Source organism: Puma concolor, chromosome B1 (genome assembly GCF_028749965.1).
Source record: "Puma concolor isolate L17-30 chromosome B1, mPumCon1.1.hap2, whole genome shotgun sequence".
NCBI lineage: Eukaryota > Metazoa > Chordata > Mammalia > Carnivora > Felidae > Puma > Puma concolor.
The window spans coordinates 77,611,608-77,638,280 of NC_141670.1; the positions used below are offsets into that span (position 1 = coordinate 77,611,608).

At 35.1% G+C, this 26,673-nt stretch overlaps 1 protein-coding gene across 7 annotated transcripts in view; it reads right to left on the reverse strand.

Moving 5' to 3' along the window:
* LRBA (LPS responsive beige-like anchor protein) overlaps window positions 1-26,673 on the reverse strand; it is a 577,381-nt gene that overhangs the window by 136,197 nt on the left and 414,511 nt on the right. For all 7 annotated transcript variants that reach the window (XM_086704123.1, XM_086704122.1, XM_086704121.1 and 4 more), the window contains one exon: window positions 11,695-11,847. In XM_086704123.1, the coding sequence (XP_086560249.1) occupies window positions 11,695-11,847 (153 nt within the window). The remainder of the gene's footprint in view (window positions 1-11,694; window positions 11,848-26,673) is intronic.

A 26,673-nucleotide genomic window follows, 5' to 3' on the forward strand; every position in this document is an offset into this window, starting at 1 on the left:
AAATCGCTATTAGACACAATGCTTTTCAGAATTATGTAGATGGGGTATATGTGAGGAAGAATTATTTTATTATTCTAACAAAATTTAAAATGCTCTTTATATGTTATGTTAATATTTTAGCAAAATATTAACAATGTTAGCAGAAAGTCACTGAAAGTTTTATACTTCAGAATAAACACAGATTTGGATGTTTTTCCAACATGAATGTAGTATATCTAGGATATAGTATCATTTCACTTTATTTTGCTTGTATAAAACACAATAATATGTCACTAAACAAAACACAGTTTATGTTTCATTTATCCAGAATTCAGATTTCAGGTCTTCAGAGGATCTAGAACATATCAAAACTCAAGGCAATTGAAGGCCACGAGGAAAACAAGTACAAGGCTTATGAGCTTTAAAGGTGGAAGTCACTAGGTCATCCTTCAGGCTTTTACCTTAACATATATGCATAAAATAATACAACAGCTCCAAGAAAGATGGAAACCTTAACAGAGAAAAGTGATAGGAAGTGACAGCTGACACAGGAAAGAACTCTGAAATGCTGACAGAAAAGCTAAAAGAAAGCAGAGGAATGTGGGTCATTTTAGCTAAGGAACAAAAAGCTTTATTTATCTCAATAACTTTTCAGGACATCACAGAAAATATCTGAATATTTAACAATGAGTATTCCACAAAAGGCTATTTAAGTTCAGAATTCTCTGCTTAAGAGACAGGGAAATGTGTAATCCATTTTATAAAAAGATTTTTTTTCAAGAGAAACAGTGAAAAACATTGGTATTTGAAAATATAAACTTCAATACTGCAGAACTTTTTCTACTTGGGAATTATCCCTTTCCTACATGATGCTGAGTATGTGAGATACTTTTTTTCATTTTGGAATATTTCTATCAAGGTAAGAGTAGCAAATAAAATTAATAAGTATTTTTTGCTGTCTTAGCTTCTTTAGAACACATAGATTGCATAACGCAACAGTTACATAACACTGTGCAGTGGGTTTATAACATATATAGATGTAATATACTTATGGCAGTAGCACAAAGTAGAGGGGAATGAACTGAGCTGAGTTTGAACAAAGTTACTATATCCAACTGAAATTAAGCTGGTATTAATATTAAGTGGATTGAGAATAAACTAAGATGCATATTGTCCCTAAAGTAATGACTAAGAAAACAACTACGAGAAAGAAATAGTGAAAAAAAAATTAATGAAATAAAATTGTAAACTAAAGATGATCTGTTTTTTTTTAATTTTGTTTTAACATTTATTTATTTTTTGAGAGACAGAGACAGAGCATGAGCTGGGGAGGGGACAGAGAGAGAGGGGGAGTCACAGATTCTGAAGCAGGCTCCAGGCTCCAAGCTGTCAGCACAGAGCCCGACATGGGGCTCGAACTCATGAACCATGAGATCATGACCTGAGCCAAAGTCGGATGCCTAACCCACTGAGCCACCCAGGCACCCCAAGATGATCAAGAAAATTATAAAGGGAAGAACAGAGAAACAAAAAGACCCAAGACTAAAGGACCTAATTAGCAAAATGGCAGACATGAATCTAACCACATCAATCATTGCGTTAAATGGCAAAGACTATCAGACTGGATAAATAACTGTATCCACCTATACGCTATCTACCAAAGACACACTTCAGAATCAAATACAAAATAGGTTGAAAGTCAAAGAAAGGAAAACTATATACCATGCAAACAGTTACTGTAAGAGAGCTGTTCTAGGCTACACTAACATCAGGTAAAACAGACTAAAAAATTACTAGAAACAAAGAGGGACAACTTATAATGAAAAAATAGTTCATCAGGAAAATATAATAATTATAAACACATATGCACAGTGGTAGGCTGAAAAATGCTCCCACTGCCCCCCAAAAGATATTAAATCATAGTCTCTAGAACTTGTAAATAGTACTTTATATGGGAAAAAGGTCTGTTAAATTAAGGCTCTCAAGATGGGAACATTATTCTGGATTATCAGGGACGACCTTAAATATAATCACATGTATCCTTATAAGGGGAAGGTAGAGAAAGATTTCACTACAGATAGAAGAGGAGATGGTGATGTGAGGGCAGAGGTGGGGATCTTCTGAAGGGTATGTAATACTCATTTTGGACTTTCACAGAATAAATTTCTGTTGTGTTAAGCCACCATGTTTTTGGTAATCTGTTACAGCAGTCATGGGAAACTAACATATACACCTAACATCAAAAAATACACGAGGCGAAAACTGACAGAAGAGATGGTAATATTTGAGGACTTCAACATCCCACTAGTAAAAATGGGCTGAAATAGATAGAAAATCAGTGAATATATAGAAGATATATCTTCTATATAAATAAATAAATTTATTGAGCACAATAAAACAATCTGACCAACTGACATCTATAGAACACTCAATAGCAGAATACCCATTCTTCTCAAGGGCAAATGGAGAATTCTCCAATACATACCATATGCTAGATCATGAAGCAAGTGTCAGCACATCTAGAACAACAGAAATTATACAAAGTATATTTTCCAATCACAATGAAATTAAATTAGAAATGAAAAACAGAAGGAAATTTGGAAAATTCATAAATGTTTGAAAACTAAGCAATATATTTCTGAATACTCCATAAGTCAAAAAAGAAATCACAAGGGAAATCAGAAAATGTTATGAGACAAATGAAAATAAGTAAACAAAATATCAAAATTTAGGTGATGCAAGCAAAAATAGTACATAATGGGAAACTTCTAGTTATAAAAGCCAGTATTAGTAAGAAAGAAAGAAATAAAAACCTACTTTCCCAAATGAAGAAACTAGTAAAAAAGAAAACTAAACCCAAAGCAAGCAGAAGGAAAGAAATAATGGATATTAGGGTGATCCCCCAATGAAAGAAAAAACAGAAACATTAATACAGAAAAACCAATGAAATGAAAAGCTAGTTCCTTGAAAAGATCAACACAACTGACAAATCTTTAGCAAGACTGACCTAGAAAAAAAAGATGATATAAATTACCAAAAATCAGGGATGAATGAGGTAACATCACTATTAACTTTAGAGAAATTGAAATAAGGCATATTATGAACAACTTTGAACCAATAAATTAGATTAAATGGACAAATTCCTAGAAACATACAAGTTACTGAAACTGAGTGAAGAAAAAATTAGAAAGTCTGAATAAACATGTAACAAGTAAAAAAAAAACAAAAAACAAAACTGAATTGGTAATTTAAAGGGGCGCCTGGGTGGCGCAGTCGGTTAAGCGTCCGACTTCAGCCAGGTCACGATCTCGCGGTCCATGAGTTCGAGCCCCGCATCAGGCTCTGGGCTGATGGCTCAGAGCCTGGAGCCTGTTTCCGATTCTGTGTCTCCCTCTCTCTCTGCTCCTCCCCCGTTCATGCTCTGTCTCTCTCTGTCCCAAAAATAAATAAACGTTGAAAAAAAAAATTCTTATGAATTGGTAATTTAAAGTCTTCCTCCTTGGGACGCCTGGGTGGCTTGGTTTGTTTAGCATCCAACTCTTGATATTGGCACAGGTTGTGATCCTATGGTTGTGGGACTGAGTCCCACATCGGGCTCCAAGCACAGCATGGAGGCTGTTTGGGTTTCTCTCTCTCCTCTCTCTGTCCCTCTCCTACTCATGTGCTCTCTCTCCCTCTGTCTCTTAAAACAAATAAATACTTAATAAAATAAAATAAAACAATATAAATTAAAATAAAACAAAATATAATACAATACAATAAAAATCCTTCTCCAAAGAAAAGCCCATGTCCAGTGGCTTCAGTGGTGAATTCCACCAAATATTTTCAAAATGTCTTTCAGAAAGTAGGGAAAGAGAAACACTTAACCATATCTTATTCTATGAGACCAATGTCATCCTGGTATTAAAGTCAAAGATATCATAAGAAAACTATATACCAATATTCCTCATGAACACAGATGCAAACATCCTCAAAAGTAATAATTTCTCAACAAAATATTAACAAAAACAACAAAATACCATATATATTAAAAAGATTTATACCATCCAAGTATGATATATTCAAGGACTGCAAGGTTGGTTTAATATCCAAAATCCAATTAATGTGATATATCATATTTCACTTTTTGTTTCTTGTTTGGAAAACTTCCCTCTTTCAAGACCTCTATTCCCTATTTCAAATAGGGAAAACTTCCCTATTTCACAAAGGAATCCTTCTGTATTATCTCCTAAAAGTTTATCATTTATCCTCATATTTAAAGCATCAACACACTTTAATTTTTGTTTGTGGCATAAGAACAGTTCTGATCTATTTTTTCCATATTGATATGATTATGGGATGAACTATATTCCCCCAAATTCATATGTTGAAATCTTAACTTCTCTGTAACTCAACATATGATCTTATTTGGAAATAGGATCATTACTTATGTAATTATTTATGTTAAGATGAGGTCATACTGGAGTAGGGTGAGTCCCTAATCCAATATGGGTGACGTCCTGATAAAAAGGGGAAATATGGACACAGAGACAGATGTGCATAGAGGGAAAATGCTGTGAAGAGACAAGACACAGAGAGAAGATGACTGCATATGAACGAAAAAAGGCCTAAAGCAGATTCTTCCCTCACAGCACTCACAAGGAACCAACCCTACTGAACTTTGTTCAGACTTCTAGCCTCCAGAATCGGGAATCAACAAATTTCTGCTGTTTAAGCCACTCAGTTTGTGGTTTGTTACACTTTGTTACAGCCACCCAAGAAACTAATACAGTAACTATCTCAGCATGAAATCAAAAGTCCTTCTTTTCCCCAAAGATCTGCAACATAATAGATGTCCTGGCCTGTTTCTGGGTTCTGTGTTCACTTCAGTTAGTCTACTTTCTCCCGGTTTCCCCTAATTACTATAGTTTTATAATAATTCTTGATATATAATACAGCAAGGCCCCAAAACCTGTTCTTGTTCTCAGAAAAGGTCTTGGCCATAATTGGTCCTTTGTCCTTTATTACCAGTTTGTCATATTCCAACAAACAAAACCTATTGGGCCTTGAATTGATAGTTACATTTAATCTATAAGTAAGTTTGGGGAGAATTAATAACCTAACAACATCAAACATCTTTTTTTCTACTTAGATGTCCTTTTCAAACTAGAATTTTCAAAGTTACATACCAGGAGCAAAAGCAAACCAACGACAGTATTTTTGGTGTTGTTTTTTTTTTTTTTCAAACTTCATACATACCTGCTCCACCCCCCCAGAGTTCTAGATCTGACCACTGCAGGGAGTAAAGAAAGGGTGGGAGGCTTATGTCCATAGTTGAGAATGATTACCAACTACAGCCATCATGGCTATTTACATTCTTGGCCACATCATTATCAATGTAGAAAATGAAAAGGCAACAGGAAAAAGATATCAAAAAATTATGTTAGCCCCTGTTGATTCTATCCCAAAGAACAGAAAAATATTGCCTGGTCAGCTCTCTTTAGAAAGATTTTTTAATGCCATTTTCCTAAAAAATGGAAGCAAAGATGTGAATAAAGGTTAAAAAAAAAGTGCAAACCCTTTCAAATCTCAAACCTCTCAACCTTACAGTGTTGCTAAACACTGAAAATTGGGACATAATATGATAAAATTGTATCACTTCAAACTCAGTCATCTCAAGCTGCAGCTCTTGCCATTATGTACATATAACAGTTTTTCATTAAGGACATGAGATTTATAGTCTCAACTATTCTGTCATCGCTTAAGATTTGTAAATTTTCCAAATTCAAAGGAAGTTATGAAATACTGACCTAATTCCTTCAGAGATAAAAGATCTATGAAGGTTTAAGGTGAATAAATTTAAATCTTAGCAATAGATTAAAAAAAAAAACAAAGTAGGTTGAGAAATCTGAAAATGTTTTTCTCAGACAATAATATAAAAAGATATCATCATTTTTAATTTGTCCATGTATCATCTGAAAAGGAGATAAGATACTCATTTTATTTTTCTTTACCTTCTCAAGGACATAACTACTCATGTCACCATTCTGAAATAGTAGAGAAGACAAAAGCTATAGAAGATACACAAAAGCAAATGTGATTCTAACTGAAAACCTCAGGATAATCCATCAATAGAAGCCTTGCTTATTAGATTCATGCCACCTCTCAGCCTTTGAGAAGCCTTCCACTTCAAAAATCTAAGTTATCAAAAAGGAAGTAACCTACAAAAGAGTAGGGATATCGTCTGTCTTATTCACTGAATCTAGTTTGCTGGTACAAACATGGGCGCTCAATAAATACCTGTAAATGAAAGAATTATTTTTATTAAAATTTGAATAAATTACACATCCTTTGGCTAAAACAAAATGCTCCACTTCAACTTTTATAAAGAGACCTATCATTACTGTTCAGAGTATGGGTTTCTTTGTCTCTTGAATTTCAACTTAAAACTCCAGGGTTGTAAGAGGCAATATAATATAGGTCCATAACATGAGCATTATATCGTAAAGATAATTGATGAGCAGTCTGAACTCATACAGTGTTATATTATTTTAAAGTATGAAAGCCTGTTTCTCATTTGTATTTCTGAAGCAGTTTTGGAATAAAAAATTTTTTTCTGGTTCAGGTAATATTAAATAACACAGGCCAATCTCTGGGATGTAGTTAAGATTGTTTGGGTTTTACCCTGATTCTAATTGTTCAGAACAAAGAAAATATAATTCATTTACCTGAAAGACTAATCAGACCTAGGTGGGTTTTCCTTCTAAAATACACAGGATATTGTCTTCTGTCCATAAATCCTACACTTTAGCCAATTTGCCAATCCTACATTTAGATCTTCATTACTTGCAGAAAGCTCTGAGGATTAAATTGGTTAAGGTAAGATAGTAGTTAGGGCCCTCTAACAAAAATAGAAAATGTGGCATTACAGGTCCACCATCAAAATCATGCTACTAAAATATCCTATCCCCTTGAATTAATATCTGGGCAAACAAATACATTAAAAAGACGTGCTGGGTATCTTAAAACGAGTATGTCAGTTAATGAATTCTGTGATCCCCTGCTACCAGCGAGTACTGTACAATCTGTTATTATTCACTGTCCTATAGATCATCTGTTCTTGGTGCTGGTTTGTTCCAGGAAGAGAGACAGCTGCAACACTATATCCCTGTTCAACCTGAGGACCATCTGACTTTAATTGTAACACACAGCTTGATGTGGCTCTGGCTATGAGAAGCCAAAGTATCGTCTGTAATAATCTGGAAAAGCAGAAACCTGCCAACAGAGGGCTGAAAACAGGGACTTGTGCTGTCTGGCTGCCTGACGGGCTGCAGGAAATATGATTAATGAGTAAGGTATAATGATATCAGGAACCCGATTAGCACCACAAAAAGGTCACAGATCAAAGTAGTATGCATTTCATGAGCTACAATCATTGCATAAAATCTGTGGACTTGAAGAGGCAACCAAAAAGAGGAGGAGGATAAAATCCTTACTTGATAACATGCTAACAGATACATAAAATACCATACTAATAATTTAATCACTTGTAGAAAGTGAAGAGGAAATTATAAAATGAATCAATACAGACTGCACTTTAGGAGAGCTCTGCTCATCACAGGTGTATAATAAATATTTCTGAAAGAATGAATGAGTTATTGAATTCTTTCATAAAGATACATGTAAGTAAAATCAAGTATCTTTCCTAGTTACAAATGTAAAAGATGAGAGATTTGATATTTGACTCTATGTTTGCATTTAATTTGCAATGAAATTTTTATACAGTTCTTTTAAGAATGCAAGCTCATTCAGAGCCTGAACTATGAAGACATGTATAACTCACAGAGGAATCACTGGCACAAATGCTTAATAAAGTTAATTCTAAGTTATAATAAACATGCAGTTGTAAAATACTATTTTGTATGTAATTTCATACAAAACGGCAGGCAAAACCTAAATCTTATTGAAAACAATTTGTTAACCTTCTTTTCCATGGTGCCCTTGGGAAGCCCATCCCGAAAGATCTGGCTCTTCTGAGGTAAAGGTTGTGAGAGCAGAGATAGGAAGTACTATGAAGAGAGGGGCTTACCCAATTTACACAATTAAATTCTCTTAATTGTCAAAATGTTGAAAAGCTTTTAATATAACTTATTCAAATTTTTTTTTCCTTCGGACCAGATTTAAGTAAACACTCTAACAAACTCTTCATACTCTTAATAGTACTAAACATGGTAGTAATTAATCGAGATTTGGCTCCCTTGAGACTTAAAATTTTAAATCATATTTAAGAAAGTGTTTCAATAATAAAATGATCTGAACATGATTTAAGTTTTTTTCTTTAAAATATATTCCTGAAGAATGAGAATGATTATTTATACCTTTCAAATGTTATATAAATGTTATTTCATATCTACCTAATAGTGAAACATTTTTTTAAAATGGTGATTCAAAAGAAAAATTAAAAAATGAAAAGACAGAGGCACCTGGGTGGCTTAGTCAGTTAAGTTTCCGAATCTGGATTTCAGCTCAGGTGATGATCTCATGGTTTGCAGAATCGAGTCCTGCATCAGGCTCTGTGATGAGTGTGTACCCTACTTGGGATTCTCTCTCTTTCTCTTTCTTTCTCTTTCTCTCTCAAAACAAATAAATGAACATTTTTTTAAAAATGAAAAGACAAGACTAGGAGAAAATTATTCACAAAACATATGTTGGATAAAGAACTTTCACAAAGAATATGTAAAGATTGCTTACATTACATAATGAGAAAAACAACCCAACTTAAAAATAGGCAAAAGATATGAATAGTTCCAAAGAACACTTAAGGGAGTACCTGGGTGGCTCAGTCGGTTAAGGAGCCAACTCTTAATTTCAGCTCAGGTCAAGATCTCGTTGTTTGTGGATTCAAGCCCTGCATTGGGCTCTGTGTTCACAGTGAAGGAGCCTACTTCAGACCCTCTGTCTCCCTCTCTCTGCACCTTCCCCGCTTGCACATGTGTGCGCTCTCTCTTTCTCTCTCAAAAATAAATATTAAAAACAAATTTTTTTTAAAAACAAACACAGATGAGTACAAAATAAGCCTGTGAAAAGGCAGTCAACATAATTAGTCATTTTGGAAATGCAAATTAAAATTACAACGAAATACCTACTAGAGCAGCTAAAATAAATAATACTGACAATACCAAGTCTTAGCAACTTATCATGTGACCCAACAAGGAAACTCCTAGGTATCTATCCCAGAGAAATGAAACCAGATGTTCACCCTAAGACATATGCAAATATTCATAATAGCCTCAAACTGGAAACACCCAAATGTCCATACACTGGTAAATAAATAAAATGTATTATATCTATACAATAGAATATTATGCAGCAATACAGTATGCCGTAATACATATGCAACATGGGTGAATCTCAAAAATATCATGATAAATAAAAGAAGCCAGGCACGTATTACATGATTTCATTTATATAAAATTTCTAAAAAAGTTAGAAAAAAATGTCTCTATAGAGACAAAAAGTCCCAGAGCAGGGACTGACTGCAAACAAGTACAAGTGATGTAAGTGTTCCAAAGCTGCATTGTGGTGATGGTTATACAATTGTCTAAATTTTCTAAAACTCAAAGCAATGTGCACTTTTAAAAGTAAATTTTGGGGCACCTGGGTGGTTCAATCTGTTAAGTATCCAACTCTTGATTTTGGCTCAGGTCATGATCTCATGGGTCATGTGATCCAGTCCCACATCAGGCTCGGCTGACAGCACAGAGTCTGCTTGGGATTCTCTCTCTCTCCCTTTTTCTCTGCCCCTCCCCTGCAGGTGCACACTCTCTCTCTCAAAAAAGAAAAAGTAAATAAATAAATAAACGTTAAAAAAAATAAAGATTAATTTTATGGTATATACATTATACCTCAATAAATGTACTTCAAAAGGGCAATTACTGAAATTAAAAAAAAGAACTTGTGGTATAACTATACCTTCTATTGACTTCCAATAGTCTCTGAGGGGTGGGAGGGAATCACACAGCCATAGACAACTGTCACATTTAAAAGTCTGACATCTCCTTCAATGTTTGCTACAACTAAGCTTTGTGTTGGGTTCTCATTTTAATTATAATCTCCAAATTGCATGGGGTAAAAGTAAAATAAAACATGTACTTGAGGACTATGATAGAATAATGTTAGGTACTACTTTCTAAGTGCCTACTGTAAGCCAAAGAATATTACATACATAATTACAATTTTATATTCATAATTTTCAGACTACATATAAGGAAACCAAAGCTCAGAAAGATTAAACTGCCTAAAGTCCCATAATTAGCAAAGGGATTTATTCAAGATTAGAAAGTTGGTCTAACTCCAAGGACTATGTTCTTTCCATTTCCCCTGCATTGCTTCCAATATACATAAAACGTGAAATTTCAGTAACAATGGGATTGCAATTAGGATCTGGAAGACAGGATTAAAATATAAATGTTGAGGGGCACCCGAGTGGCTCAGTCGGTTAAGCATCCGACTCTTGGTTTTGGTTCAGGTCATGGTCTCACGGTTTCGTGAGTTTTCGCCCTGCATTGGGCTCTGCGCTGGCAGCATGGAGCCTGCTTGGGATTCTCTTTCTCCCTCTCTCTGCCCCTTCCCCATTTGTACTGTCACTGTCTCTCTCAATATAAACAAAGCTTAAAAAAATATATAAATGTTAGTATAAAAGGTCAGAAATGTCACTTAGAAAACTAAAATGCAATAATTTTCCTTAAGTGTAAATTAAAGACACGATGGAATTTAGCTTTCTTTTTTTTTTTTTAAACTAATCTCTCTGCCCAACATAGGGCTTGAACTCACAACCCTGAGATCAAGAGTTGCTCTACCAACTACGCCAGTAAGGTGCTCCTAGATTTCACTTTTAATATGAAGTATGACAGAGATTCTACTTTTAAAAACTGAGAATAAAGGTCCCAGACTCCAAACTTTTATGAAACTTAAAAGCAAAAACGGACAGACAGAACTTTTTCGTAAAATAATTTAGAACCCATGAGAGGATTTTAAAGAGTTCACTAGAGAGGAGTCTGAAGAAAATAATGATACTGGGCTTTTAAGTTTTTAAATTTTTATGTTCTGAATATTACATGAAGATTTCCTTTTAAAGAAAGATAATACATATAACTTGAAAATCTTTTTTCTATTACCAAAATGTGCAGTGGCCTTCTATCCCAGAGCACAGGATTACGTTCTTTACCTAGCACAAGAAACTCATGTTTCATGAAGCATACAATTCCAGTTTTACTTATAATTTCCCTTATAATTCTGAGGCGCCTGGTCATGATTTCATGGCTCGTGGGTTCAAGCCTCACACTGGGTTCTGTGCTGACAGCTCAGAGCCTGGAGCCTGCTTTGGATTCTGTGTCTCCCTCTCTCTCTCTGCCCCTCCCCCTCTCATGCTCTGTGTCTTTCTCTCTTAAAAATACATAAACATTAGAAAAAATTTCCTTTATAACTCTGAATTATCATGTGCATATAAAGGTTAGTAACCTACATTTCACATAAAAGGACAAAAAAAACCACTATACTTTTCAAGTCAATAAAATTTAATAAAATATATATGGAGATACATGAACTATTTTGTTACTTTCAATTATCTCTATCAACTACAATTTTGTTGAGAAGAGCAAGGGTTAATGATAATACCAACACATGAAAGATACTTTGAGAAAAGGCTCATGACAGAGTAGATGATTACTATCTTACCAGTCTGTTTATGCGAACAAATTCTTCTGAGGTTTTGGCCCAAGGAGGAAGTTCAACATCAGACACTACTGTCCCATCATCCATCACTCCAAGATTATAATTATTGAAGTTCACAAACATCTCAGGAAGATAATAAAATTCAGGAATCAACTCCTATATAAAAATAAAAGACATCATCATATTATAAACTGCAGAATGCTGACTAGATATTCATAAAATGGCATAGTCATTTCCTTTTGTGCAGAAGAACAACAAAATAAACACAAGAAATTTTTTCCTTTCTCTATCACAGATCTATCACAAAGTTACTGTTAAGGTAGACAGTTCCCATCCAACCGAATTTAAATATTAACACCTTACCAGTTGGCATGTGCTTCCTTTTAGGACAATTCTCGTTAACTCAAAACTCTTAAATACCAACATTTGAGTATTATTTGAGGTTTGACAAAATAGAAACAGAGAATAACATGCTGTTACAGCTTAAAGTAAATTTTTTATGAAGTATGTGGAATTTTTGCCCAAAAGACCAAAATCTTTAAAAGTATTAAAACATAACTGCATTGGTACCTTCATCAACCAGGATAGTATCCATTACATTTAGCTATGATTTAACAACATGTTTTGCTCACATTTTAAAACATTCAAGTTTAGTTGTAACACACTACTTTTGAGAAAAAATATTTACAAGGAGTCTAAAAAAATGATCTGCAATAAAAAACTTGGTAAAATTAAATATATGACTTTATTAAGAACACTTAAAATATACTTCATTAAGGTATTTTATAAGCAGAAAATGAAGCTAGTTAGGGTTTTTGTGTACAATAAGCCCCATGTATAACTATTTCAGAGGTCCTGTAGATCAGACTTTAAATCCAGTCTTGACATGGGTCAGTGACTCAGTGGTCTTTAGGATACCCCCTCAGGGCCAGCTATGGCAGGCCTGGCTTTCCAAACAGTTGAGTAAAATAGGGAGGTCATCAGATTTTGGACAAGGTCAGTGTGAACTTTCCAGAGTAAAGAAAAAAGATCCAGCAGGAATTAAGCTATTATCACCTCGGTCATCCATGTGAAATGTTGCTTGACTTTGAATTGTACATCCTTTGTTTACAATCACAATAATTAACTAAGCAGGGTAAAAATGAGCTTGTCCTCCAAATGCCTGACAATCACCTGATCATTAGACTTGAAAAACATTTCAATTGGGCATGTTTTTTTAAAAAAAGGAAGAACCCTGTTAGAAGTTAAACCATAAATGAAATGACACAGTGATCATGCAAAAATATTAAGATTCTCATCTTCAAAAATGATGCATCTTAAGTCTTAACCGACAAAAAGAGGAAAGATGTATGTGTGTTATTTTTATGTAAACAAAAAGCTATATCCAATATGTTTGATATTGCATGAGATGAGTCAGGTGTTAAAATAAACTCTTTATTTTATTTTATTTTTTTTGAGAGGGACAGAGGGAGCATGAGTTGGGGGGCGGGGCAGGCAGAGAGAGAGGGAGACAGAGAATCCCAAGCAGGCTCTGTGTGGTCACATAGAGCCCGATGTGGGGCTTGAGCTCACAAAACTGTGAGATCACATCTTGAGCCGAAATCAAGAGTTGGGACACTTAACCCACTGAGCCACCCAGGCGACTCTAAAATAAACTCTTAATAAATCTTACCACAATTAATCTTAAGAACTTTACAACATATCACCTTCATTTTAAAAAAGAACTAAGGGTCAAAGAAGTTAAACAAATTGCCTAAGGTTACACAGCTGACTTATGATAAATTTAGAGCTTAGATCAAGATCTGTCAAACCCTAAAGGCTATGCCCTTATTCGTCAAAATAAGCATGAGTTCTACTTAAACAGTATACATAATATATGCACATATGTATGTATTTTATTTTTTTTTTTAATTTTTTTTTTCAACGTTTATTTATTTTTGGGACAGAGAGAGACAGAGCATGAACGGGGGAGGAGCAGAGAGAGAGGGAGACACAGAATCGGAAACAGGCTCCAGGCTCCGAGCCATCAGCCCAGAGCCTGACGCGGGGCTCGAACTCACGGACCACGAGATCGTGACCTGGCTGAAGTCGGACGCTTAACCGACTGCGCCACCCAGGCGCCCCATGTATGTATTTTAGAGAAAGAGAGAGTGCGAACAGGGAAGAGGGGCACAGTAGAGAGAATCTCAAGCAGGCTCCATATTTCACACAGAGCCCAATGCTGGGATCATGACCTGAGTCTAAATCAAGAGTTGGACACTCAACCAACTGAGCCACCTAGGCACCCCAATACTAAACGTTTTAAATACAAGTTTTTAATATATGTTCAAAGTAATTTTTTAAAAGTAAAAAAGATTTTTCATTCTTCCATAAGAAAGTGCTTTCCTGGGGCGCCTGGGTGGTGCAGTCGGTTAAGCGTCCGACTTCAGCCAGGTCACGATCTCACGGTCCGTGAGTTCGAGCCCCGTGTCAGGCTCTGGGCTGATGGCTCAGAGCCTGGAGCCTGTTTCCGATTCTGTGTCTCCCTCTCTCTCTGCCCCTCCCCCGTTCATGCTCTGTCTCTCTCTGTCCCAAAAATAAAATAAACGTTGAAAAAAAAAATTAAAAAAAAAAAAAAAAGTGCTTTCCTGAAAAAAATTATCATGTGTATATATACTATATATATAGTATTTTTATGTAATAAAATTAATCAAGAAGAATTTTATAGTATGCTATAATTATCATTTACCCAAATATGAAGGTAATTCACTTTATAACTATTACTAATTTGCTAAAATGTACATTCAATAAATTATAACTTTGAAAAATTGTACCAAAATGTCTTATTTTCACTCCAAATTACTTGTGCTGAAAAGAAGAATGTTACTTCTCCCAAGTCTTGTTCACAGTAAGAGGGAGGATCACACCTGTGTATTCAAAATCAAAAGCATATTTTGGCCTAATTATATACAAATTCTTTTAATTCCAATAACATCTGCCTGCCCCCATCCTTACCCCAAGGTTGTCCTGATTAGAAGATGTTGCCTTTCTTTTGCCTGTTATACTGACTCTGCTCACGTGTGATAATTTTTCTAGATTCAAAACAATGACAATGGCTGAATTTTAGATACTAGGTTTCTCCCAAGGTTTAATATTTGGGAGAGCAGTCATTTTTATTATAAATGAAAGATATACACTGCATAGTAAAAATATGTAAAAATAGGAAATATAAAATAGTAAAATAATATTTTATATTATAATTATAATAGTAAAAAAATATTTGAATAATAGTAAAATAAAAAAATAGTAAAAATAAAAAGCATACTCTTTTTCTTTTTCTTTTTTTTTTTTTTAATTTTTTTTTTCCACGTTTTTTTTAAATTTTTTTTTCAACGTTTATTTATTTTTGGGACAGAGAGAGACACAGCATGAACGGGGGAGGGGCAGAGAGAGAGGGAGACACAGAATCGGAAACAGGCTCCAGGCTCCGAGCCATCAGCCCAGAGCCTGACGCGGGGCTCGAACTCACGGACCGCGAGATCGTGACCTGGCTGAAGTCGGACGCTTAACCGACTGCACCACCCAGGCGCCCCAGCATACTCTTTTTCAAGACCACATCTAGGAAGCAGAAATCAAACAGGGTGATACTTCATAACAATTTTCATACAAAGAAAGTCTTCAAATCTTCCTATGTATGGCACTAAAATTCTTATGATTTTGTATATTTTTCTCTATCTTCTACATGTGTCATTTTATTCAAGTTGCTGAACAAATTGACAAAGACATACTTGCTCAAAATAGAAATGCCCTTTCTCGTTCTTTTACAAGTTCTAAATTCAATGAACAGAAATATAGTTTGTTCCCAGCTCACTGTATTTAAACACATAAATTTATTATGAATTTAAATTATTTTGTTGCTTTAATACTAACAGCTTACCTTACATATAAATTCACTTAATTTAATTAATAGAGCAAAAATGCACATAAAACAAAAATGAAATAATTTTTAAAGTTTTATTTTATTTTGAAGGGGGGAGAGAAAGAGAAAGCACGTGTGAGCAAGCGTGTGTGGGAGCGGCAGAGAGAGAGAGAGAAAGAGAGAGGCAGAGAGAATGAATCTAAAGTAGGCTCCGCACTGTCAGCGAGGAGCCCAGTGCAGGGCTTGAACTCACGAATAATGAGATCATGAACTGTGCCAAAATCAAGAGTTGGGCACTTCACGGACTGAGCCACCCGGGTGCCCCCCAAAATAAATTTTTAATGAAAGATACAAACAAAGCAATTTTGAAGTCTTTAGTGCACAATTTTAAACTTACAGATCTCTAATTTCTATTATGCTGGCAAGAAAGTAGTAAGTCATCAATTTCCATTTAATTACCATAGATTTTATTTGTGACTTCCTTCTAAGGATATCCTGTAAATGTTATACAGTGGGCATTATAAAAATATTTCAAAATTAAAAATTTATTAAAAATTAAGCTTAATATTTCACTTTTTAGTGAGATATGAATTAAATCTCTATTTTTTACCTCTCACCCCAAACCTCTCCAATTTCAAAAGAGCAGTCATATAGTTCCAGAACATTTGCAGGGTCTACAGCAGAAGCCTCTTGAAGACACCCTTTTTTTCTGTCTTTTGTGCAAGTCTAAGCAAACAGAACCAATTATGTAAGGTGTCCAGAAGAAGCAGTTTCAAAAGTTAGTATTTTTTTAAATGTTTTATTTATTTTTGAGACAGAGAGAGAGAGACAGAGCATGAGCAGGGGAGGGGCAGAGAGAGAGGGAGACACAGAATTGGAAGCAGGCTCCAGGCTCTGAGCTGTCAGCACAGAGCCCGACATGGGGCTTGAACTCACGAACTGTGAGATCATGACCTGAGCCAAAGTCGGACGCTCAACCGAGCCACCCAGGCGCCCCTCAAAAGTTAGTATTTTTAAAGATAGAAGCTAAAGAAGAGGGAGGTTGTCCCCAAGATTAGAGAAACATATTTCTCAAAATCTATATATAATCGGCTTTTGGGAGAGGTGGGGATGAAGAGGTTAAGCTAAAACCCAGGGGATAGCAAGCAGTGATCAGGGTCATTGCCTGCTCATATAGTACCTATTTATGGATTAGAAAAAGGTAACCCTTCTAGACTAATGGAGCAAAAGGGTACTTAGTTTGGTAAGTATGCTACTGGCTGGATTTCAGCTCCTATTCCTTCCTTCAGTCAAGTGCCAGTACATACAATCTGCCCAACTGCCCAACATGGTAGGCTCATGGCGGTGCACTTAGGAAAGCTAGTCCCTTGGCACCAAGGTCTTTGTAATCAGCAAGTATTTCTTAACCCAAACAGAGCTGCCTGCTTCCAAAAGACCATGAGGATACGACCAATGAATAAGATGGACAGAAGATGTGAGGGCCACTTTTCTAGGTATCACATAAGTTTGGAATAAGAGGTCCCTGCTCTACTCTCTAATGACTGTGAATGAATTTCCCACTAGCCTAATATGAAGAAGATGTGAATTCATATTGGGACATTTCTTATACACTTGAGTAGTTGGTAATTATGAATTATATATGCTCCAATCATAAAAAGATATCAATATATTCAATGATAATTCTTTTTTTCTCAGTGATAATTATTTCTAAGGAGGCAAAATGGTAGGAAGAATGCAGTACAGGAAGAAATATAATGTAAATGCTACTTTCATTAAAAGAATAAAACTTCATAATGAATAGAACTGTTGAATTATTATATTGTACACCTGAAAGTGATATAACAGTGGATGTTAATTATATATGAATAAGAAAATATAAGCTAAAATATTTGAAAAATTAAAAATATTAAAGAATAAAACGTTAAAGAAGTTCCTCTTATTTCATTATTTTATTAAGCCTTAGGTAGGCTTCTGAAGGGTAATAGAACACATTATCACAAAGAAGTATTCATTTACTTTTTGTTCTTTGCAGAAAACTGTGTTAAAATCTGGGATATAGAGACATGATTATCTAAATTTCTAAATAAGAGTGAAAGGATACATTTATTGGGAGGAAACTGGTTGTAGGAACAAACAACACTCCAGAAATTCAAAAAAAGAAAATGATGCATAAATGTTGGGGTGGACAGAGAAACCTTTAGGGAAAGAGCATAATACATTGTATTTCCCTAATACAGTGTTCATCAAACGGTACTGTAATTGTCTGCTTCTATCTCCCTTTAAATTGAAGTTTCCATGAGATTGAAGACTACCTATCTTGTTCAGCATTAAACCTCCACAGCCTAGGCACAGTGTGTAACCCATATTAGGCATTCAGAAAAACTCTGTTGAATGAATGATTGCAAATAGTATTTAAAATAAATAATCAGAGAAGAAAGATGAGAATAGTCCTGAGAAGGGGAATACAGAGATTGAAATGTGCCTATCATTTGTTTCCAATGATCAATGAAGAACAATTTAATTGGTTTAGAGAGGACTGTATACATGTAGTGGCAGATGAAACTAGAGATACAGGTAGGGTCAAACTGTGGAAAGCCAGGAATGCCAGGCTATGAATTTCAGCTTTTTCTTCATAAGAAAAAAATTTTCCATTAGGAAATTTTAAAAATGAACATGAATTTAAAATGATATAAATGTTTCTAAGAAATTAACAGTGAAGAGAAAGATTACAAAGAATCTACATGTAATATCAAGGACATAATCAAGTAAGCACAATTAAGTTGAGTAAAGAAGGGACCGTATACACTTAAAACATGTTACAACCTCATTAAAAGAAAATCTGCATAAATAAATCAGTTGATAGGAGTTGGAATACCCTCTTACTATAAAACAAATGCACTGAACTCAACTGAGATACAAACAACATTTGACAAAAAAGTACATATAATGCCTAAAATTTACTATGGATATAGTGACATTCAAGTATACGTTGCAGAATTCCATCTTAATCCTAAAAGTATCTTCCTAAGAACCATACTTCAATACCAAACATTAAGTTCAAAATTATCTCCTTTGACAGACGATATTTAGTAACAGAGTCAAAGATTATGTCTAATACTTCTAATGTACATTTACAAAGTGAAGTATGTTTTATATTCATCAGAACAGAACATTCTGCCCTGGATAAAAAACATATGCTCAGGAATTCTTTCTAACACCAGCGGAAAATGAGAAGCAAAAAACACAGACAGAAGACAGAGATATTTATAATTCACATTTTCTTCTGACTTGCTGACAATAATTTTAATCCCTTTCTTTTAATTAGGCAGATGGGTCATAGAGGCAGGTAACATGGTCAAAATATACTGCATCATCTCCTAAAATAAAAACTTGAAAGGTTCAACCAGAGGTTATACCACAGTTCAGGATAAGCCCATTGCTTTGATCACCAATCCTAAGGCTTTCATGGCATAATGACAAGCATTGGTTGTGACCACACATATGCTTCAGTTTTCTTTATTAGGATATGATCCCCACTGATACAGCCTCTGCAGTGAGGTTGTATGATTCTCCTAATAGACATCAATTCTGTCCATTCAACTAAACCCATCACTTCTATAATACCTGGGTAACCTAGAAAATACTGATCTATTAACCCAAAGAAACAAGAAAATCAAACTAAAAACAAAACAAAAGATGCTACTTTGGAGCTAAAGTTAAATTTTTATTCTAATCTTACTAAATTATAAAATCCTGACAACTCAAATATAAGAATAATAGCAAGGTAACATGTGCTTTGGGGACACTGACAGTAAAAAATGATGTTGAAGGCAAAATTTTGGCTTTTCATCATTGGGAACATGATATATTTTATGAAGGAAAAAAAAATCCAAATAAGCTTTATTAGTAAATAAAGGAGTTAGTGAACAACATGTTATGGAAAAAATAATGAACATGTTCTGAGACATTTTAACATTCAAATATTTATTTTCTTAGCCCACAAATTTTTAAAAAATTGATTAGAGTTGAACTGTACCTATAAGTCATTTTAAATGGACTGTATGTCAGTAAGTTTTCAAATTAATGTTTAAATTTAGTTTCTCTTTATTTGGTAGATAAAATGCTATTTTTTCCTTTAACAAAAGAAACATAATAGCAATTTTTAAACTGGAGAAGGAAAAATAATCTATAATCCTTCGAGACAAATCTAATAAATATCATGTGGTTTTAGGTATTATAAAACTGTCATTTCAAAAGCACTTAAATAAAGAAAAATCATGGATTACAAACCAATAAATAATAGATAATCTATACCAATCTAATACAGTAGAGAAAAATAACTTCATTTGAGTCTTATCTACTCAAATTACTGGTCACATGCCCTTAAATGAATTTTTCTTCTGACCTAACCCTTATTCACGTGAATTGTCATTTTTAAAACACAGGGTTGCTGTCAGGCTAACAACACAAAATTTTATATACACATAAGATATTATTATTACTATTACTATTATTGTTATTAACATGACCCGTGATAAAAATCCAAAATTAGAGGGGCGCCTGGGTGGCGCAGTCGGTTAAGCGTCCGACTTCAGCCAGGTCACGATCTCGCGGTCCGTGAGTTCGAGCCCCGCATCAGGCTCTGGGCTGATGGCTCAGAGCCTGGAGCCTGTTTCCGATTCTGTGTCTCCCTCTCTCTCTGCCCCTCCCCCGTTCATGCTCTGTCTCTCTCTGTCCCAAAAATAAATAAACGTTGAAAAAAAAAAATCCAAAATTAGAGACTCAACTTGACTGACTTTGAAAGCAAACAGGTCATTTGCTGAATTATGTCCATTCATAAAAGCATTTAATATAATTCTAAGGGCATTTTAAAAAATTTACTTATAAAAATATGTCCACAAAAATATTTGAGACTTAATAATTCCCACTAAATATCATATTTAAAACAAATATAGTTATTTTTTATTAGCAATCACCGTAGAGCTTAACATGGCTCACTTTATGAAGACCCTGAATATTTTAGTTTTCTTCTGCTTTCAACACGTTTAACACTTCTATATTTGAACTGGACATCTTAACTGAGCCATTTGCTGTTCTAGGCCCTATCTTCAAGGAAATCGTAATTTGAGAAGAGATAATTAACATTAATAATGCAAACAACATGCAAGGTGTAAGTGCCATAAATAAAATGCCCACCTTAAATCCTTTCTAGAGTAAGTTGTAAAATACATAAATATATGCATACAGCTATGAGTATGGGAGAGAACAGTTAATATCAGTGTCTATGAACATATTAATGTACAGCCCACATTTTTAATTGAATAAAAATATCATAAGATCACCAGTCAAAAAGCAAATCACAGCTGATGTGTGTACATTTTTATAATTCAGGAAGAATTTTCTAAGTGCCTTTTAAAAGATTTTTTTTTCTGCTTAGTACATAAGTAGCATAAGAAAACTATTCAGTGTTTCAAGTAATTTTTATCAAAGACCAAAATAATAGTTCATTGTAGACAAAAGAGTACAAAGTTCAGGGCTAAAAAAAATTAGTGCATAGATACAACATTTAACCAACTGACACATGAAGAAGAAAAGGGTTACAGAGATGTGGTTAAATGAACAAAGCTGAAAGTTGTGCATAAGTTGTATATATAAACAAGAACGAATAGGTAGTTCCATTAAAGTGTAAATGTTTTACATTGTTAAGAGAGAGGTGAGAAAACTTTAGCTAACTCTAATGTGGATGTGAGTGTGAAAGAGAGAGACTGATGGAAAAATACAAAAGAAAGAGAGAGAGAAGGCAGGCAGTGGGGGAAGGGAGGACATACACCAGAAGGTGCAAAGCATGTATGGAAAGGTAAGATTTTAATTTTATTTTATTTTAGCTTTAAAAAAACTCTGAATTGTTTAAAAATATGTCTGAAAACAGGAAGAATACGTAATGAAAATATTTTAACTAAGAAACTAAAACCACTACATAATCAAAGTTTAAGCTTAAAAAAAAAAAACAAATGCCTCAAGAAATACATTTCCAGTGATTATGTTCGATTAGCTATACTTAAGCACTTTCTCATAAATGGCTCTAACACTGATGCCATCAGCATCCATGGAATGTATTATGGTAGAAGGCATGCTGATGGGAGAAAAAAGGAACCTAACTTATCTTCAGATTACAGACTCCTGGGATTTCTGAGGCAGTAGAGGATAAGTCAAAGGTCTCATGTTTTACAATCTCACACGACACAAATAAAACTATTCTATCATCTCCATTTTGATCGCCTCCATTATTTAACAAACATATGTATACTCAAAACTTTTGAGAGCTAATTCTTAAAGCTAAAACTCATTCATGTAATATTACTGATAGTCATTTATTTAAAAATATTATTTAGCTCAGGGGTTGAAAAAATATTATTTATAATCTCTTAGAATTTAATTGCATTCTCTCTACTTAATTTTAAGTACAGAATATGCTGTATTGACCCTACTCATTTTTTAAGTTAATACAAATTTTACATTCATTACTAATAACATATAATACATTATAATATAGGCTTTTATTTTTTTTTCAACGTTTTTTTTTTTTTTTTTTTTTTTTTTTTAATGAGAGAGACAGAGCATGAACGGGGGAGGGGCAGAGAGAGAGGGAGACACAGAATCGGAAACAGGCTCCAGGCTCTGAGCCATCAGCCCAGAGCCCGACGCGGGGCTCGAACTCACGGACCGCGAGATCGTGACCTGGCTGAAGTCGGACGCTTAACCGACTGAGCCACCCAGGTGCCCCTAGGCTTTTAAATTCAATATCCAAGATATGACCAGTGACAGGATGTCCAAATAGACTTCTTTTGAAAGCTATAACAGTAACAACTCAATCTGTCTTAATTGTTAAAATGTAGAAAACTGAACCATTCCTACCTCTTGGCCAGCAAATGACATTCAGCTATCAGTTCTCTTGAGGACAGAAAAGCCCTTCCTAAAATATGAAATATTTGTAACCCCATTCCATGTGAAGTGCATATCTACCTAGGTTTTGCTGTTCCCTTCTAGCCAGGATGGCCATACACTCTCCTCTTTATCCACAAATGACCTCTCAGTTTCTGCCAGGCTCTTCCACCAATTCTTTTTTAGTTGACATTTTACCATCTATTCATTCATTCAACCAGTATTTCCTGATTTCTAACTAAATGCAAGGCACTGTTCAAAATGCTGAGATCACAAGGTAGCCAATACAAAAAGTCCCTGCCTTTATAAAGCTCTAGTGATGGAGACATAAACAAACTAATACATATGTATCACACCAAATGGTGACAAGTACTACGTAAAAAAAATAAAACAAGATAAGGGAATACAGAATGATGAGAGGTGACGTGGTATTATTTTAGAAAGGGTGTTCAGAGAAGCCCACTCTGAGGAGGTGACCTTTTTATAGAAATCTGAATAAAATGACAAAACAAGCAAAGTAAGTATCTCGGGGGAAAGTGGTTCAGGCAGATGGAACATCATATGCAGGAGTGGACTTGGCATTTCTCAAGAGGAACAACAACGAAGGCAAGTGAGGGTACAGTAGAGTAAGAGAGAACAGTCAGGCAACCCAATAACCAAGATGTTTTCTTTGGGTGGGGAGGAGGGTAAGAGGAGAATAAAGAGTTTGATATTGGACATGTCCAGTTTAAAATACCTATGAATATATATCTAGTTCAAAAGAAGCTAGATATATAAATTCTAGATATATAAATCTAGAATTCGGGGGAGAGCCATGAGATAAGGTGCAATCACCTAAGGAAAAAGTACTCATACAGAAGAGATCTAAAACTTGAGCCCTAAGGTACTCTAATAATTTAGGGTATGAAAACAAGATAATCCAGTAAAAGAGACTGAAAAAAATAAATGGTAAATGGTAAGAAGATAGCCAGGAAAAGGTGGCTCCTTATTCCAGACACCAGGTAAAGAAAAGGTTACTCCTCTCCCCACCTCCCAAAAAGAGGATCAATTAATTTTGTCAATAATGGTGGGAGATCAAGTACAATGAGAACTGAGTATGTGCATTTGACAGCACAGAAGCTGTTCATCAATGCCTCTGACAAGACTGATTTCAAAAGTAGTGCAGAAGAAAGCTTGATTTGAGTAGGCTCAGGAGATAATGGAAAACTGTGAGGAAGTGGACAAAAAGGAATAGACAACTCTTTTGGAGTTCATGATAAGTATCACCCATTATTCTTTCTTACCCTGCATGCCTATGAGACATTTCTGAAACTTAGGTTTGGATTTTCAATAGGTGATATTATCCTTGTTATTGTGGAAATGTATTAACATGTCAAAACTTGAATTCAGACATTTGCTCTATAAGCCTGCTTCACTGTAATTCATAGCATCATTTATGAAGACACCTGATCTAAAGAATCCTCTTGAGGCATATGGTCAAGAGACACACAAAAAGATGCTAAACATCATCTATCATGAGGGAAATACAAATCTCTTCCACAATGAGGTATGACCACACATCACACAGTGGACCACACAGTGGAATGGGTAAAATCAAAAAGTAAGAAATAACAAGTGTTGGCAAGGATATGGAGAAAAGGGAACCCCCATGCACTGTTGACGGAAATGCAAAATGGCACAGCCACTTTGAAAAACAGTATGGAGGTTCCTCAAAAGATTAAAAATAGAACAACACAATCCAGCAAGTCCACTTCTGGGCATTTATCCAAACAAAACAAAAACACTAATCCAAAAAGATATATACAGCCCTATGTTTCCTGCAGCATTATTTACTAAAGAGCCAAGATACAGAAGCAACCTAAAGGGCCAAGAACAGATGAATGAATGAATGAAGAAAATGTGTGTGTGTGTGTGTGTGTGTGTGTGTGTGTGTGTGTGTGTGTGTGTACATAGATAGGTAGATGGAAAGAATATTACTCAACCATAAAAAAAGAATGAAATCTTACTATTTGTTTTTTTTTTTAATTTTTTTTTAACGTTTATTTATATTTGAGACAGAGAGAGATAGAGCATGAACGGGGGAGGGGCAGAGAGAGAGGGAGACACAGAATCGGAAACAGGCTCCAGGCTCTGAGCCATCAGCCCAGAGCCCGACGCGGGGCTCGAACTCACGGACCGCGAGATCGTGACCTGAGCTGAAGTCGTACACTTAACTGACTGCGCCACCCAGGCGCCCCGAAATCTTACTATTTGTTACAACATGGAAGGATCTAGATGGTATTATGCTACATGAAATAAGTCAGATGGAGAAAGACAAATACCGTATCGTTTCACTTATATGTAAAATCTACAAACAAATGAACAAACAGAAAAAACGGAAATAGGCTCACAGACACAGAGGACAATCTAGTGGTTGTCAGAGGAGACAGTGGTGGGAAGTTGGGTGAAATAGGTAAAAGTGATTAAAATGAACAAACTTCCAGGGCACTTGGCTGGCTTAGTCAGTAGAGCATGAGACTCTTGATCTCAGGAATGTGGGTTCAAGCCCAATGATGTGTGTAGAGATTATCTAAAAACAGTATCTTTAAAAAAGGAACAAACTTCCAGTTATACAATAAATAAGTCACAAAGATGTACTATACAGCATGGGCAATATAGTTAATAATATAATTTTGTATGGTGACAGATGGTAGCTTGATTTATCATGGTGATCACTCTGTAATTATACAAATGTTGAAGCATTATGTTGTACACCTGAAATTAATATAATATTGTATGTCAACTATATTTCAAATGAATAAATAAACAAAATAAAGAAACACGTTTTTGTCTTTCTATCCTTATAATCAACCAAATTCCACGTCCTGGAGAATTACTTTTAACCCAATCCCTTGAATTCATCCTCTTAACTACTTAATTGTTTTAAGCTCTGGGAAAAAACCGGTGAGCAAAACAGTTCAATTCATGCTGTCATGGAGCTAATGTTCCAACAAAATAAGACATAATAAACAAATAAATATATGTATGTCAGACGGTGAGTCATATGAAGGAAAATGAAATTGGGAATAAAAGGGCTTGGTGTGAGAGATGTAATTTTATTTTATTTATTTTTTTTTAGTGTTTATTTATTTTTGAGAGACAGAGAGAGACAGAGCATGAGTTGGGAAGGAGGGGAGAGAAAGGGAGACACAGAATCCAAAGCAGGCTACAGAGCCCAAAGCGGGGCTTGAACTCACTAACCACAAGATCATAACCTGAGCCGAAGTCGGAGCTTAACTGACTGAGCCACCTGGGTGCCCCGGGATGTAATTTTAAATGGCGAAGACAGAGAAGGCGACATCTTACTAAGAGGGTGACATCGGAGAGGCACCTGGGTGGCTCAGTTGGTTAAGCGTCCTACTTGATTTTGGCTTAGGTCATGATCTCATAGTTTGTGGGATTGAGCTCCACATCAGGCTCTGCACTGACAGCACACAGCCTACTTGAGATTCTCTCTCTCCCTCTTTCTCTGCTCCTCCCCTGCTCGCACATGCTCACTCACTCTCTCAAAATAAATAAACATTTTTAAAAAGGTGACATTTGAGCAAATACTTGAAAAGGGTGAAGGAATAAATCCTTAAGGATATCTATCTGAAGGAATTTTTAAGGAAAAAGGAAAAATAAAAACAAAGGCCATGAGTTGGGAAGATACTGGAATATTTGAAGAATACCCTGGAGGACGTGCTTAGTTAGAACAGAGTGAGCAAGGGAGCCAACAGTACAAAAAGAGGTCAAGATTAATAGGATTTTGGAAGGTAGGGGTAGGTGGCATAGTCTTGCACAGTAAGGACTTCAGCTTTTACTCTCAACTGGAAAACCAGTTACTTGAAGGGCAAAGACTGCGGGAAGGGCAGGTTTAAAGGAGTAAAGATGAGGAATTTGGTTTTGAACATGTTAATTTTGAGATACATTTTATATATCAAAGGGAGATACTGACGAGGGACTTAGACATCAGGAGAAACGTACAGGCTAGAGACATAAATCTGGGAGGTTAGTTAAGACTCTCTAGCATCCTTTAAGATACAACTCCAGACGCTCTATGAAGTCACTCCTTCACCTCCCCAGTTAGAATTAATTTCATTTTGTATATATCTTATGACACC